The 13,368-nt window shown below is 39.0% G+C and overlaps 1 protein-coding gene across 1 annotated transcript in view; it reads left to right on the top strand.

Moving 5' to 3' along the window:
• The window catches only part of LOC138203757 (uncharacterized), a 23,504-nt gene extending 10,136 nt beyond the window's left edge, over nucleotides 1-13,368 (top strand). The window contains 22 exon segments of the mRNA XM_069158766.1: nucleotides 1,839-1,918; nucleotides 4,244-4,333; nucleotides 5,551-5,627; nucleotides 5,703-5,833; nucleotides 6,003-6,169; nucleotides 6,328-6,441; nucleotides 6,875-6,980; nucleotides 7,187-7,250; nucleotides 7,467-7,544; nucleotides 7,821-7,909; nucleotides 8,556-8,621; nucleotides 8,828-8,875; nucleotides 9,009-9,050; nucleotides 9,152-9,272; nucleotides 9,773-9,909; nucleotides 10,010-10,099; nucleotides 10,501-10,642; nucleotides 10,823-10,986; nucleotides 11,305-11,421; nucleotides 11,681-11,743; nucleotides 12,244-12,319; nucleotides 12,703-13,368. Of these exon segments, the coding sequence (XP_069014867.1) occupies nucleotides 1,839-1,918; nucleotides 4,244-4,333; nucleotides 5,551-5,627; nucleotides 5,703-5,833; nucleotides 6,003-6,169; nucleotides 6,328-6,441; nucleotides 6,875-6,980; nucleotides 7,187-7,250; nucleotides 7,467-7,544; nucleotides 7,821-7,909; nucleotides 8,556-8,621; nucleotides 8,828-8,875; nucleotides 9,009-9,050; nucleotides 9,152-9,272; nucleotides 9,773-9,909; nucleotides 10,010-10,099; nucleotides 10,501-10,642; nucleotides 10,823-10,986; nucleotides 11,305-11,421; nucleotides 11,681-11,743; nucleotides 12,244-12,319; nucleotides 12,703-12,789 (2,149 nt within the window). The 3' untranslated portion in view covers nucleotides 12,790-13,368.

Below are 13,368 nucleotides of genomic sequence, written 5' to 3'. Positions count from 1 at the left end.
AGGAGTCATGAATTTCATATAAAAATAAGAACAGTAGTATTGTTATTGTCCTCTTGATAATTCTTTACTTCAGTTTTAAAACATTGTTTGACAGAAGGTGTGCAACATCCTTCAAAGGATTACACTTCCCCAAGTTAAAGCTCTGCATTGCTTTTGCAGTACGCTTGGTTGCAATAGAAAGTATGAAGTACATTAGAGGTAAATGAGCCGACGCTGTTAAAACAGTAAAGCTCTGTGTGGACCTCGATTGATTTGCTGTCAATAATTCAAATATTTATTGGTTTTGAATTTCTGTGTGTTATAATCTACCTTTAGTCTGTGATTTGCCCACATTGTTTATTGAAAATGTGACTGATGAAGGAATGTTTACCATGTCAAGATTGTAATCACATGATGATTCATAGTGTTTGCTGGAATTTGTCTTGAATTTGATCACAGATTGTAAATGTTTTACACGGACCAGCTCAGTATGTGTGTTTGTGCACTGACTGTCTTTTCAAGTCAGTGTAGAATACACAGGTTTATGTTTTTATTGCCGGTCGTGCACTAATAACAAATGCACTACACTTTATTGTGCTAATACCACGATAGTAATAAATTTATGATTCATGTCATTTTCACCTAAAGCTACTGTTACTGTTGCTGTACTCGACTGTGGAACATGAAGATACTAAGACTATAGCTGCTAATGGTGCTAATAGTTGGCTTTCAATTTATGACGATTTTTCAGTTTCTGAAGAAAATGTGACTTTTCACAAATTTAATTTGTGAATTTATCAGCTGTTTTCATCTGTTTAACACATTCACCTGCCTTTATTACTTTATATGTATGACCTGTAAATACAATCGCAATGTTTTTGCAATATCAAAAAGGATGCAATATTTGGGCATTATGCATTATATTTTTGGTTGTGTATTGTTTAATTGCACTCGAATTAAAGAATCACTATGATACAATTTTTAATTTCAGGTGGTGATTTTATATCTTGAATTAACAAAGTCGTTGGAAGCGCAAAGTAAAAGATCAACTCATCCTCATGATCAATAGCAGCACATAATGCAGCCTTGGTTTGTTTTGTTTAACACATATCATCAGGCTGCTAATGGAAAAGCGTCACAACATTTGCACTGCCTGCCACCGAGTTCCCTCCGATTGTACCGCTGAAACCCGAGACCTTTTATCTCTGAGTGGCGGGGTCATTAATGTCGTTGATTAACCAGAAAGATATCAATAATTAACCGTGAACAATAAAGACCCACGCCCTCTGTCATAACGCTAACCCTCTAACCTCATTGAGATTCATTTGCAGCCTGGAAAACATCCAGCGGCATTTTACTCTGTGGAAAAATGGGAACCTAAAGAAGCAGGCATTTTCCGACTGGCAGATAAAATCTGAGTTGTCCTGAGTGCCCTCAGCTTCAATAATTCCCCACAACTCTCAGAGGAAAGGCACTTACAATGGGAATACTGTAAAAAGACTGGATAGTTTACATAATACGAAGGTAGAAGAATGTGAAAGGAAGCATGTGAGAATATATATACAATTCATGTGGTGTTTGTTTGCTTCTCATATTGGCTTCACTTTATTACTTCCCCTATCTGTCAACTTTTACAATGACTTTCTCATTGACTGATTTATTTTCCTCAGGTGTCTCTTACATACATCAGCAGGAAATAATATATCACTGCTAAATGTCACCAAACTCACAAATCAGTATCTTTCAAGGCAAACAACACGCAAATGAAAAACTTGAGCATGATGATATTCTACTAGAGAAAAATACAGGATTCCATCCCACTGAGCCTGATTACACCTCAACTTCTGCTTTCTCTCCAGTCCATCCTGTTCGTGCCTGTGTTCCTCTACCTGGCGTGAAAGGAGGAGCCTCAGGTTATGGTTAATGATTCAACACCGGGGCTGCTGAGATTGACAGATACAGAGAGAGAGAGCTGAGGAGCGCTGGAGAGAAGTAAAAATACTGAAGCTGAAGTGCAGACATGGCAGTGTAAGCTGAGAAAGTGTGCAGAGGGAGAAAAAGAAATGCTAGAGAGGTTGCAGGCTGCATGTTCAGGTGTGTCCAGTCTGTTGACTGTCTGGGAGAGTCAAGCAGGTCACAGACATTTTATGCAAAGCAAATACTTTTCTGCAGCTGGGAGTGGATATTGCAAGCAGTCCAGGGGGATTATTTGGCTCTTTTGATCCATGCGGCCTTTATAGGCTGGACAGACACTCATCTTGTCTTCTGATCACACACTGCCTGCAGGTGAGTGTGAGCTTGTGTGTGTTACGTTGTGTCTTTAAGCTGTATATTATGCAAAAAGAAAAGGCTTCTTGTGCATTTTATTTGATCAAAATGCATATTTTATAATGGAGCTCACTGTTTCCAATCCATATTGGCAGCTGTTGTCTTCTTTTATTTATTTATTTATTGCAATCATTAATATTACAGCACTATTATAAAGAAAAGATGAGGATTTGCAGCAAAATACCCACAATACTGTCCAGGGAAAGAGTTCATATTAATCAGACCAAACAGGTTTCTATTGCAGTGTCTCTTATGAGCATTCAGCTGTAGTTACACATGTCTATTAATTATTAATGAAGCAGTATGAAGTGTACAGTATGCTGGCTGTATCAGTATAGCTGGCATCATGTTCCTGTTATATAGCTGGAAACTGCTGTTTCTTCAAATTTCCCAGCCTTGCTCTGAAACATTTGCTGGATGGATCAATGCTTATGTGAATATTGTTGTTTAAAATAAACTTTAAGACTCTAAGAGGTTTTTGGTTTTGTTTTTTTGTCAGTGCAGCACCTACGTGGATCGCTGTTTCACTGGCAGTCACCCCAGGCTAAAGCATGGAGTTAAATTGAGAGTGGTTTTCCTTGATTAAATGGTGACCAGCAGGTGCAAAAGGTTGTCATCCTAATCTGTCCTAGTTGTCTTTCCTTAATAGCTGCCAGTTCCTAGAAAGCTTACAAATTATGTGTGCACAGATCTGCCTGTATGTGCTTTGGTGACATGTTAATTGAACAGCCGGAGGCAAATCCTCCTCCCTAGAAAGTTGCAACATGTAGGGACATATTTTTTTGTTCCCTTAAACTTGTAATAACCATTACAGCTTTGTCTTTACTGCTGCACAGGCCTATTAACACTTGGCACTGCAGTTGCATGATTTTCTGAACTGCATCATCACATTTGAAGGTGAATCACTGTTGTAATGGAAACTATCTAATTTAGGCAGCTGGAAATGCTGTAAAGGTTTTAAGAGCCTCCGCTTCTTATCCAACTTTCACCGTCTGTTTAAACTTGCATCAAATAAACTATCTTCTTGTCATTTTATACTTCTACGGCACTGTTTGTTGGTCTATTGCTCGGTGACTTATGATTAACATCCCGTCTAATCTCAGAACTGTCCAATGTTCAGGGTGAGGCAGCAGTAACTCAATGTCACGTGATGTTCACAGTGATCAGAAGCAAACAGGTCAGGTGTCCTGAAGCAGATATGTGCGTTTATTAAATTGACTATGCAGGTAACCAATGGCCTTGTGTTTGGATTGATTGTATGTTTTGCCTGTCCATAGAGGCAAATCAGTTTTTCCAATAACAGCAAAATGAAAATAGTGAAGAAGCTTATTTGCAGAGCTTTTGCACACAGGTCACCTGAGAGAAGGGATATTGGATTTGGTGTATGGTTAACCTCATGCAGCAGTACTAATGGACCTTTTAATGTGTTAGCATGCACACAACATAAACACCAACTTAAACAGCACAGCAGAGGTTGTTAATGTTTCACATTGGTGCAGCATTAGGGAAAGAATAAAATAAATACTTAAAGGCACATTCATTCTATTTTTTATACTTCTTTAACAAGTTTTCTGCCATTATCAGTCACAGCAACAGTAATACATCTTTTGGAAAAGCTGGGAGGGTGTAACAGCATTCAGAGGGCACCCTGTTGACTGTCCATCATTAGTCTGCATTATTCAGCGAGACTCTTGCTGTGTGCAGACAGTGGAGTGGATTTCAGTAGCTCGTGAAAAGCATCAGCACAAATACAGTTTGTCTGGCATATCTCGGGCTCCGTATGTGTGTGTGTGTGTGACCGACACACACAACGTTATGTTTGGTATTTCTGTGTATTTTATATCTGTGTTCTGATGCATAATTTAAATGTATTCTCTTATTCTGATTATGTCATGTCCTCCCTGATATTTAATTTTTTTCATATTTTCCCCTTTAGCTATGGAGAAGCAACTAGAAGACCTGAAGCAGCAGCTGGAAAAGCAACTTGTGATCAACCAGGAGCTGCAGAGACAAAATAAAGACCTGGGTGAGTACAACAATAACTTTTCCACCGTAAAGGGTCACTCCACACTAGACATTGTTTGACCTGGATTGGGTGAAAGGTGTGAATTAGTTGAACCCACACATCCATGGTCGAACCACATAACTGATGTAGCACTGTAGTGATTACTGCACTAAAGGCCTACCTGTATTTGAGCACTACAATCGATGTTGGGATACTTCTGAAGGTGCATAGCCTGGTATTATCCCCATTCGGGATTGTTTCCAGTTGTTGCATCCACATGGGTCTCGACTTTTGGTCAAAGGCTGCTCCTATAGTTTCAAAATATAGCAATCAGCATTGACCACCATATGATGTAGCTACTGTATGTTGAGTGCCAAAACTCACCCAGTTGTGAACAACAAAGATCCTTTCCCATTGCGGGCAGAATGTGACGCCATGTCAGTAAATGACTATTGCAGACTTTGTGAATGGCTACCGGTATCATTGTTGTTGCTGCTGTTGCTACAGCTGTTCGTATTGCTTAATCTCGCTCTACCACCACCGCCATTCCTAGATCATCTTTACACTTATCCACGCCCATTGGTTGCTGATTGGTCCACCTTTCAAAGTGGCTGAACGAACCATCATGCGAACAGGTATCACAGTGAAAACTGAAGCTGTGAGCAGTAGGCGGGCAAAGCCAGGTTACAAGTTGCATGGAGATACATGGCCAGATTGTGTAATAGCTAAAATAATTTTATAAAAAATAAATTACGATGTGGATTGAAAGATAGCCACGCATTGAGTCAATTTTATTAACGTGTTGAACGTTTATTATAAGTGGGCAAAGTAGCAAGAGGTAAGTTAAATACTTACAATATACTGTATAAACTAAACATTATAAAGTATAATGTTAGATATCGTGATAAAAAGTTCCAACTTAATAAACAAAACACTTGAAATAATTTGCCAAGAGTAAAAAGTAAAAGTGGTTGAGATAAATGTCAATGAAGGGCTTATAGCTGACAAAAAAGTTGGAAACCACAGTTTAGTGCAATTATGGTGGATGCATCTTTGTTGCGCAATGAGTGGAAAAATGTAATGCATGTTGCATAAAACATTATTTAACTGGACATTTCAAACTATTTTACATCCGTATCTGCCTAAAAAAAAAAATAAAAAAAAATCATACATTTCTAGCCTACATACTAAATCATGTTTTGTAGGTTGACTACGTTTTTCTGCTTTGACCTCAACAGAGCAACGACTGCAGGAGAAAGAAAAACTTTTGCAAGAACTCCACAGTCAATATCATGATCTCGGTAAGAGGCAGAAAGTCACACATGATTCATGTGATCTTTGACGGCACTCTTTAACCCTATATTTGTTTCGGCCTGTTTGCCCGTTTCAGAGTTTCCCTCCCAGAGCGGTAATGAGATTGAACCCGAGGTCAGGAAGAGCCGTGCGGCTGTCATAGCCTCCGAACCAATCCCGGAGACCCTGGAGATTATGCGCACCAGGGTCAAGAAAACTGTCAAGTGCGTAAATCAGTGCTGCTGACGAGAGAATACCACTATTTTTGCTTTGCCAAATCTGCCTCTAATTGCCTCCTCTGCTCATGTGAAACACTTAAATAATACATGAAGGGTTTGTGGGGCTGCCCTCGGGTTCACCTTACATCAACATGACTTCTTTCACCTTCCATCTCCAGTGAGACAAGTCTGATAGTCAAAGCCATCCAGAAGAATGACTTCCTGAGCCGCCTCGATGATGAGCAAATAGCCATGATGGTGGATCTCTTAATGACATCTGACTTCAAACCTGGGGATGATGTCCTTAAAGAGGGCACTGAAGGAGACAGCATGTACATAGTGGCAGGTGGGGACACGACGGAGTGTGTGTTTGGATGCGTGTCTATACAGGATTGGATTTAAAACAGCCGGATGTCTCTTTGTTTAGGTACCCTTCTCATATAATGTGTATAAAATATAGACAAATAGAAAGCATTTTTAAAGGGTGTTTCCTTCTCTTTTTAGCGGGTGAGCTCCTTGTCACCCAGGCAGGCCGGGACCTCCGGACTCTAACAATTGGGGATGTTTTCGGAGAGTTGGCCATTCTGTACAACTGCAAACGGACAGCAACAGTCAAAGGTAGGGCCATGTAATGATGCCTCCTGGGAGGTATGTGGAGACACAGTGATTTTGTTCTTTATACTGTAGACGTGTGTGATGTACGTGGTGACTTGAAGGGTTTTGTCTTTGCTTCTTTCTGTCCATCAGCCTAACTAAATAAGAAAAAAACAAAAACACACAAAAATACCAACTTCTTCTGCTCAGCAAAAAAGTTATTTGATAGAAGCACATGATGCACACACAGCAAAACAAAGGGAATGCCTCTTACAGAACCAGAGTGGCCAAACTGTACAGTAAACATTTTGCTATTTTCTAAGTAAACACGTTTTCAGTAAAATTATCTTATTGTGCTCTGTATGGTACAGGGTTGATCACCCTTTTTTTTTTTTTTTTAAAGTCCAGTACTATTTTGTGAGTTATTTCAGTCCATTATCATCCACACATGCTGCAGCAAAGACAGTGGTGCATCTGTGGTGCATGGAGCGACAGACCTATAGAACCATCATCACCAACAAGTCCAAGAAGAAACGGGAGGAGCTGATGGGCTTCCTCAAGACGTAAGTTTAGAGATCATATTTAAAGGAATAGCTCAGCATTTTGAAAACCAGCGTCCTGAAGTGTTGATCTATTTGCAGATCTCGGTGATTCTGTTTTTTTTAATTTTTTTTATTGTAACACATTCATGAACAGAGTTGCCACTTTTTACTGCATTTATAGACAAGATGACCCTTTATGTCTAACTGTGCTAAATTTGCTCTGACAGGTCTCGTACTCTGAAGGACCTGAATGACGTCCAACTGTCCAAAATTATTGACTCCATGGAGGAGGTTTGTACCTAGAAGTCTCATTGGGAAATTTGAATCCTAATAACTTAAAAAAAAAAAAAAGACATTAGACATTAAAATTCCACTGTATAAGATGCATATTATAACACACAGAAGTTTTTTAGCTCCTGAAATTTTACAGCTTTTTTGAGTAATATATATATATATATAAATATGTGTAATTGACCCTTTATGTTTTTTATATTTTACCTTTTCCAGGTCAAGTACCAGGACAAAGATGTTATAGTTCGAGAAGGAGCAGAGGGAGACACATTCTACATCATCCTCAAAGGAGAGGTAATAGGATGTCATTATGTGACTGCAAATCCTAAATTAAATGTGATTCCAGCTGTTTGGATTTGCACCTATTCTCTCCTTCCTGCTCTCTGTGCTTTCATACTGCTGATATTTTACAGTTCTCATCTTATTCCCGTCTTATTTTTTCAATGTAAACGTGCATGAACTCTCATATAAATGCACCATTTTAGGCTGATGCAAATTATATTTAGTCATGCTCGCACAATGACAATAAGTTCTTAAATCCTGAATCAGAGGTGTGTTTTCCCCCCTCAGGTCTTAGTGACTAAGAAAGTGAATGGGCATCAGAAGCAGATTCGCAGGATGGGAAAAGGGGAGCATTTCGGGGAACAGGCCCTCATACGGTAACCATGGAAACACAACACATGCCTGAGGACATTTGGGAGAGCCTCTGTACGCCGTCCTTGGCTGCAGTCATCTTTGACGTTTTGGCCGTAAAATTGACTGACTTCAGACAAAAATTTTAAACGTCTTTACAAAATCCAGCAGACATCCAATATTTTCAGTGACTGTAGCAAACTTATTGCTGCGGATGTACTGCTTGGATACAAGAATATAGTGTCATCTACTGTCCAATAGCAGACATATAGTTTTGATTGCATAAGGGTAATATTGGCAAAAAAAACAACAATCATCAGATGTCATCCAGCTTGTGTTGTCTGCCTTTGAATTGTCAGATATAAGGCAGCTTTTTTGTTTTATTGACCGAGACTGACACATTGATACAACATGTTCTCACTTCTTGAAAATAACTTTTCTCTATCTATTTAGCAGTATTAGGTAATGTTGTGTATCCTTTCATGGACTGTATTCCTGAGGCAGTACAACTACAGTAAATACTGTATAGAACATGCAAACTAATTAATTTCAGGTGCCGAAACGAAGCTTTACTTCAAATTCTTGCAGCCAGAAAATATCCACACAAATAAATATATAGCAGTTACATACAGGGGTTGACAATGACATGTTACACTATTTATCCTCTTGCAGGGAGGTCTTGAGAACTGCCACCTGCTCCGCTGACGGCCCGGTTACCTGCTTCTCCATTGACAAGGAGTGAGTCTGACTCTACACTGAATTCTGATCGTAAATGAAGGCGATGTTCCCGCTCAGTCACGCTCTGCAGTGACAGCTTCCTGAAGAGAACAATGCTGCAGTGGAATTGTTCTCTGTCATTGTTGACTTTCTCTGTGTTTGCCCTCTGTGGTGTTTTGCCTCTTGGTGACAGATGCACAGGTTGATCATTGTTGCCTTTTGTTTAGGGTATTTGAAGAGACAATTCCTGTAGAGCACCTGGAGCTCTTTGATGAGTATGTATCGCAAAACACTGTTGAATTCATAAATAAAAATCTTCCTCCATCTTACCGATAATGTAATGTGGAACTTAAATAGAATGCCAAGGTTCGTTTCCTGCTCACATCCCGAGTTGTTTTTCACTTGCAGCTCCAAAGTGATGCAGGAGGCACAAACTCCAGAAAAGTCAAGGTGATTGGCTGTCGAAGATGATGCGTGGAGGATAAAAGATGTAACACAATCATACATGATCTCCTTAAAATGAAATTTGTAAGAAGTTCTTTTTTTCTCAGTCCCAGCTCCACTCTGAGGTTTAAGGATCTGGTTCCTGTGCTATATCAGGAGGGCCGCTTTCAAGGAGATACTGTCACACTTGGAGTTGGAGGATTTGGCCGCGTGGAGCTGGTGAGTTGTGTGTTTTGTCTGCGTTTGCTGTTTCAATATTAGCTGGAATTTCAAAATGCATTAGTTCTTTTGTTCCAGAGCTGATTGGTTTATTTTCCCGTAAGCATTTATTTGAGAGACATAAAACTATAACTACTTACGGCAGCACAAAACCTACAAAATACAGGCACTGCATAAAAGTTACTGAAAAACACCACTTCTTGTGTAAATCAAATTGTCTTTTTTAAAAAAAACAAAAAAAACAAAACTGTAGGACCCTCAACCTAACAGCTGACACAATAATAATAATAATAAAAAAAAATCCAGTCTCCTTTTGTGATGCCATCTTTTCTGTCCCCGATAAAACTACAATGTGCAGTACAAACAATTTAAGACTTGTCAGTCCACTGGTTGAACTTGTTGACCTTTTTAATTTAATTCCCAGCCCACAGTAAATTTCTCTTGATAAAAATCCACAAAATTTAGCACAAATATTTTCCCTGTAATGATTGTTTTTTTGCTTTTCCAAGATGACCACATTGAATCATGGGAAATATTACGCAATGAAGCGAGTCAGCAAGAAGCACATTGTTAGCAAGAGACAGGAGGAGCACATGCTGTTTGAGAAGAAGATCCTTAAAGCTATTCAGTGTGACTTCATTGTCAGGTATCTGCGATCAAAGGGACACTGACTGCAATCTTTTGATAACATTGTATAACAGTTGCATGCACAGAGAACTTGAACATGTTTTCTACCGTCACTGTAGACTTCATGCAGCTTTCAAAGACACCAGATACATCTACATGGTCATGGAATTCTGCAGTGGTGGGGAGATCTGGACCAAACTCAAAGAAGTGTAAGAAGTCAAGTCCCAATGAAATGACTTTAGTGTTTCGTCCTCATTCAGACATCTATTTTTTGGTTCATGCAGAATATTGCTGGGTTGTTACGCAAAGTTAAGTAAATCAACGAGATCAGAACATTGCTGCGAGAGCTGTGACAGTCTGATTGATTGGATACATATTTTATTACATCTTCAGATCACCAATTAAAAAAAAAAATACATAAAACTGCACAGCTACCACTATATTACACAGAAATATAGCTGCTCTACATTATCACATCGTTTTCAGGAGATATAAAGAGCAGCAATAAAAAGACTGAGGGAAATAAAAACATTTCAAACTTAAAGTTGTTACATAAACTGTGTTTTTTGGAGCACAGTAGTTCAGCCTCGTACGTCTCTGTGATTGTCAGAGGGCGTTTTGACGAAAGCATCTCTGTGTTCTGCACTGCCTGTGTGGTGGAGGCCTACGCCTACCTCCATAAGAAGAGCATCATGTACAGAGACCTGAAGCCAGAGAACCTAATGCTGGATGTGAAGGGCTACGTCAAACTGGTGAGTTTTACCTGTGTAGAAGTGCCCGTTTATTTCCACAGCTTTAGCTCCAAGTACAGATTATATGTTCAGGAAATACAGCAGCATAACAAGAGATTGTTTGTGTGCTTTTCCATTAATGGGGTCTTCAGACAGTGTGTTTTACTTTTGATTTGTGTGCGGTTGTCTGCGTTTGTGCAGGTTGACTTTGGTTTTGCAAGGGAGTTGGTGCGTGGCGAGAAGACCTACTCATTTGTTGGCACTCCCGAGTACATGGCCCCAGAAATCATCAAAAACCAGGGACACGACTTTGCAGTTGACTTTTGGTCCCTCGGCATCCTGATATTTGAACTACTAGTGGGAAGGTAATACTAATACATTACTAACACTAATATGGGGTCTGTGTCACATCTCAATAGCATATAGTAATAAAATGATCAAGGCTTTTCATTCTTACGTGTTCAGGGGTTTTGTGACAACAGTCACATAAATAGCTCTATTGTTAACCAGCAGATGGCAGCACAGAAGTATAACTGACATCTGCAAAGTTCAGTGTCTGCAGTCTCAGGTTCAGGTTACCCAACAGCAAGTGACTGACTGGGTGATTTTTTTTTTTTTAGCCCTTTTTGTCCTGTTAAACAGTCTTAAAATGTAATAACACTATTCTCTTTTCAATTTGTCAGCCCCCCCTTTTCAAGCTCAGAGCCCCAGAAGATTTATGCCAAAATTTTGGATGGGGTGCTCAAGTATCCACCATACTTGAATGAGGCAGCCAAGTCTATCATCAGCAAACTGTGCAGGTAAGGTACCACTTATTGAGGGCATGATTAAGCTTTTACGTATTGACAATGCTGCAACATACACTCTCCTAAGTAGAACTAGATCATATTAAAACAAAGTCGATTTGGGAATTTCATAGTGTTGCCTCAGTATGGATGATGAATTACGAAACATGTCTGCAGATCAGTACACCTGCATTTTAATGGATTTTGAATGCATGAAGTCCCGAAAAGAGGAAGCTCATGAATTGCCCTTTGACTGAATCATGTTTGATTGCAGACCTCGGCCGGGTCAGAGGTTAGGAAACACCAAGAATGGAATCAAAGATGTCCGGCATCACAGGTAACCACGGCAATACGTCATCCATGTGAGGCCGAGTCCAAAATCATGCTCTTGATCAGTCACTCCCTTCTGCCTATACTGTGTAATGCAAACTCAATAGTAACTCAGTAAGCAGTAATCTGAGGTTTCAGACATTAAACTAAACTAATCATTATGTTGCATCTGTGAATTGTCAGTGAACTGCACATGCCATGTAAGCATAGAAAATTGTTTTGTGTTAATGTGTAATTTTCCATGGCACTATCGAGTGAATATGCTTACATACAGTAAATACATGTCGCATGTATTTAGGGATGATTTCAAACAGCGTAAGAATTTTAAGTAAGCCTATTTGTGATACTACAATCTTTCAGTAAAAAGGCATTTTATTTTTCATTGTGGTATAAACCTGTTTGTGGCCGCATTTTCATGTCTTTAGTCTTAATGTTCCTACATCAAGCTTTTCCCCTTTTGACAACAATAATAATACAATTTTGATTTGCCCTGTAATCTCCCTCCAGGTGGTTCAGCAGTATGAACTGGCACAAGCTTCGTATGGGTCAGCTTGACGCTCCCACAGTACGTCTCATACGCAAGGCAAGTCAAACCATCAGCTGAGTGTTTTTACCAATACAGTGGAGGGCGGCATCATTTTGTAGTTTCTAATAAATAAAAAAAATGACAGCGGGTTCAAAGGATTTCATTGGTAAATATTAAGATTAAGAGCCTTTTTCTCTAGTATTTTTTTTTAATATTAATATTAATAAATGTGCAACAATCAAGGTTAAATTCATATTTATAAAGGAATTTACAGCTTCAAAACTTAGCTATTGTGCTTGATTGGGACTGTGTGGGTGTTATTTACAGAAATCTATCGTATCAAATCAGCTCTGATTGTGTTTAAAAATATGTTGAGGGACAGGCTAGCATACTAGCTTCCTCCATAAATCTCAATTTAACAAAACTTTGTCCTCCTTCAGGGTCCTTGCTACATCAACTTTGATCGTTTCCCTCATGACCAGACGAAGGCAGACGAAGAGTTCTCCGGTTGGGACCGTGATTTTTGAATCTGATGTAGTCATGTTAAGAAAAAAAAAGATTAAAAAGGCCAAAGAGTTGCTCATATCAACTAAATATGGAGCCAAATTAGAATATTTCTAGAAATCCTTATTCAACCTCAACTGGGGCCAAAACACTCCCGTTAACGCAACATGACAGTGGAAGGAGCTTATTATTGAAAGAACATCAATTTAATTTGATTATTAAATTAGATTGAAACTCCTCTGTTGCTATATGGAAACAACCATCTACTGTATGTGGGTCAGGGACAAAAATATGTAGAGCTGTTAGAACAAGATGTAAGGACATTTTGTTTCCAAATTCAGTGCCTGATGAAGAAGTGTTAACATCGTACATATAACACCCTTCACATGATAAACCATCCAAGAGCGTAGCTGAGAATAAAGGCTTGTGTCATATGGTACAATTCATAAAAGAGGCCAGCTCTTACCAAACCTGAAAAATTAAATCAATATTAATGTCATATCTGTAGTGTACTTCCATTTTTGTTATTTTGGATTGATGTAGTTCTAGATAATGTGCTCATAGCAAAGCTGCTTTAATACTGACAAAGTTGTTTACTCTAA

Source organism: Embiotoca jacksoni, unplaced genomic scaffold (genome assembly GCF_022577435.1).
Source record: "Embiotoca jacksoni isolate LCO1_2020_lvr unplaced genomic scaffold, fEmbJac1.0.p SCAF_23, whole genome shotgun sequence".
NCBI lineage: Eukaryota > Metazoa > Chordata > Actinopteri > Embiotocidae > Embiotoca > Embiotoca jacksoni.
This window is presented reverse-complemented; position numbering and strand designations above follow the sequence as displayed.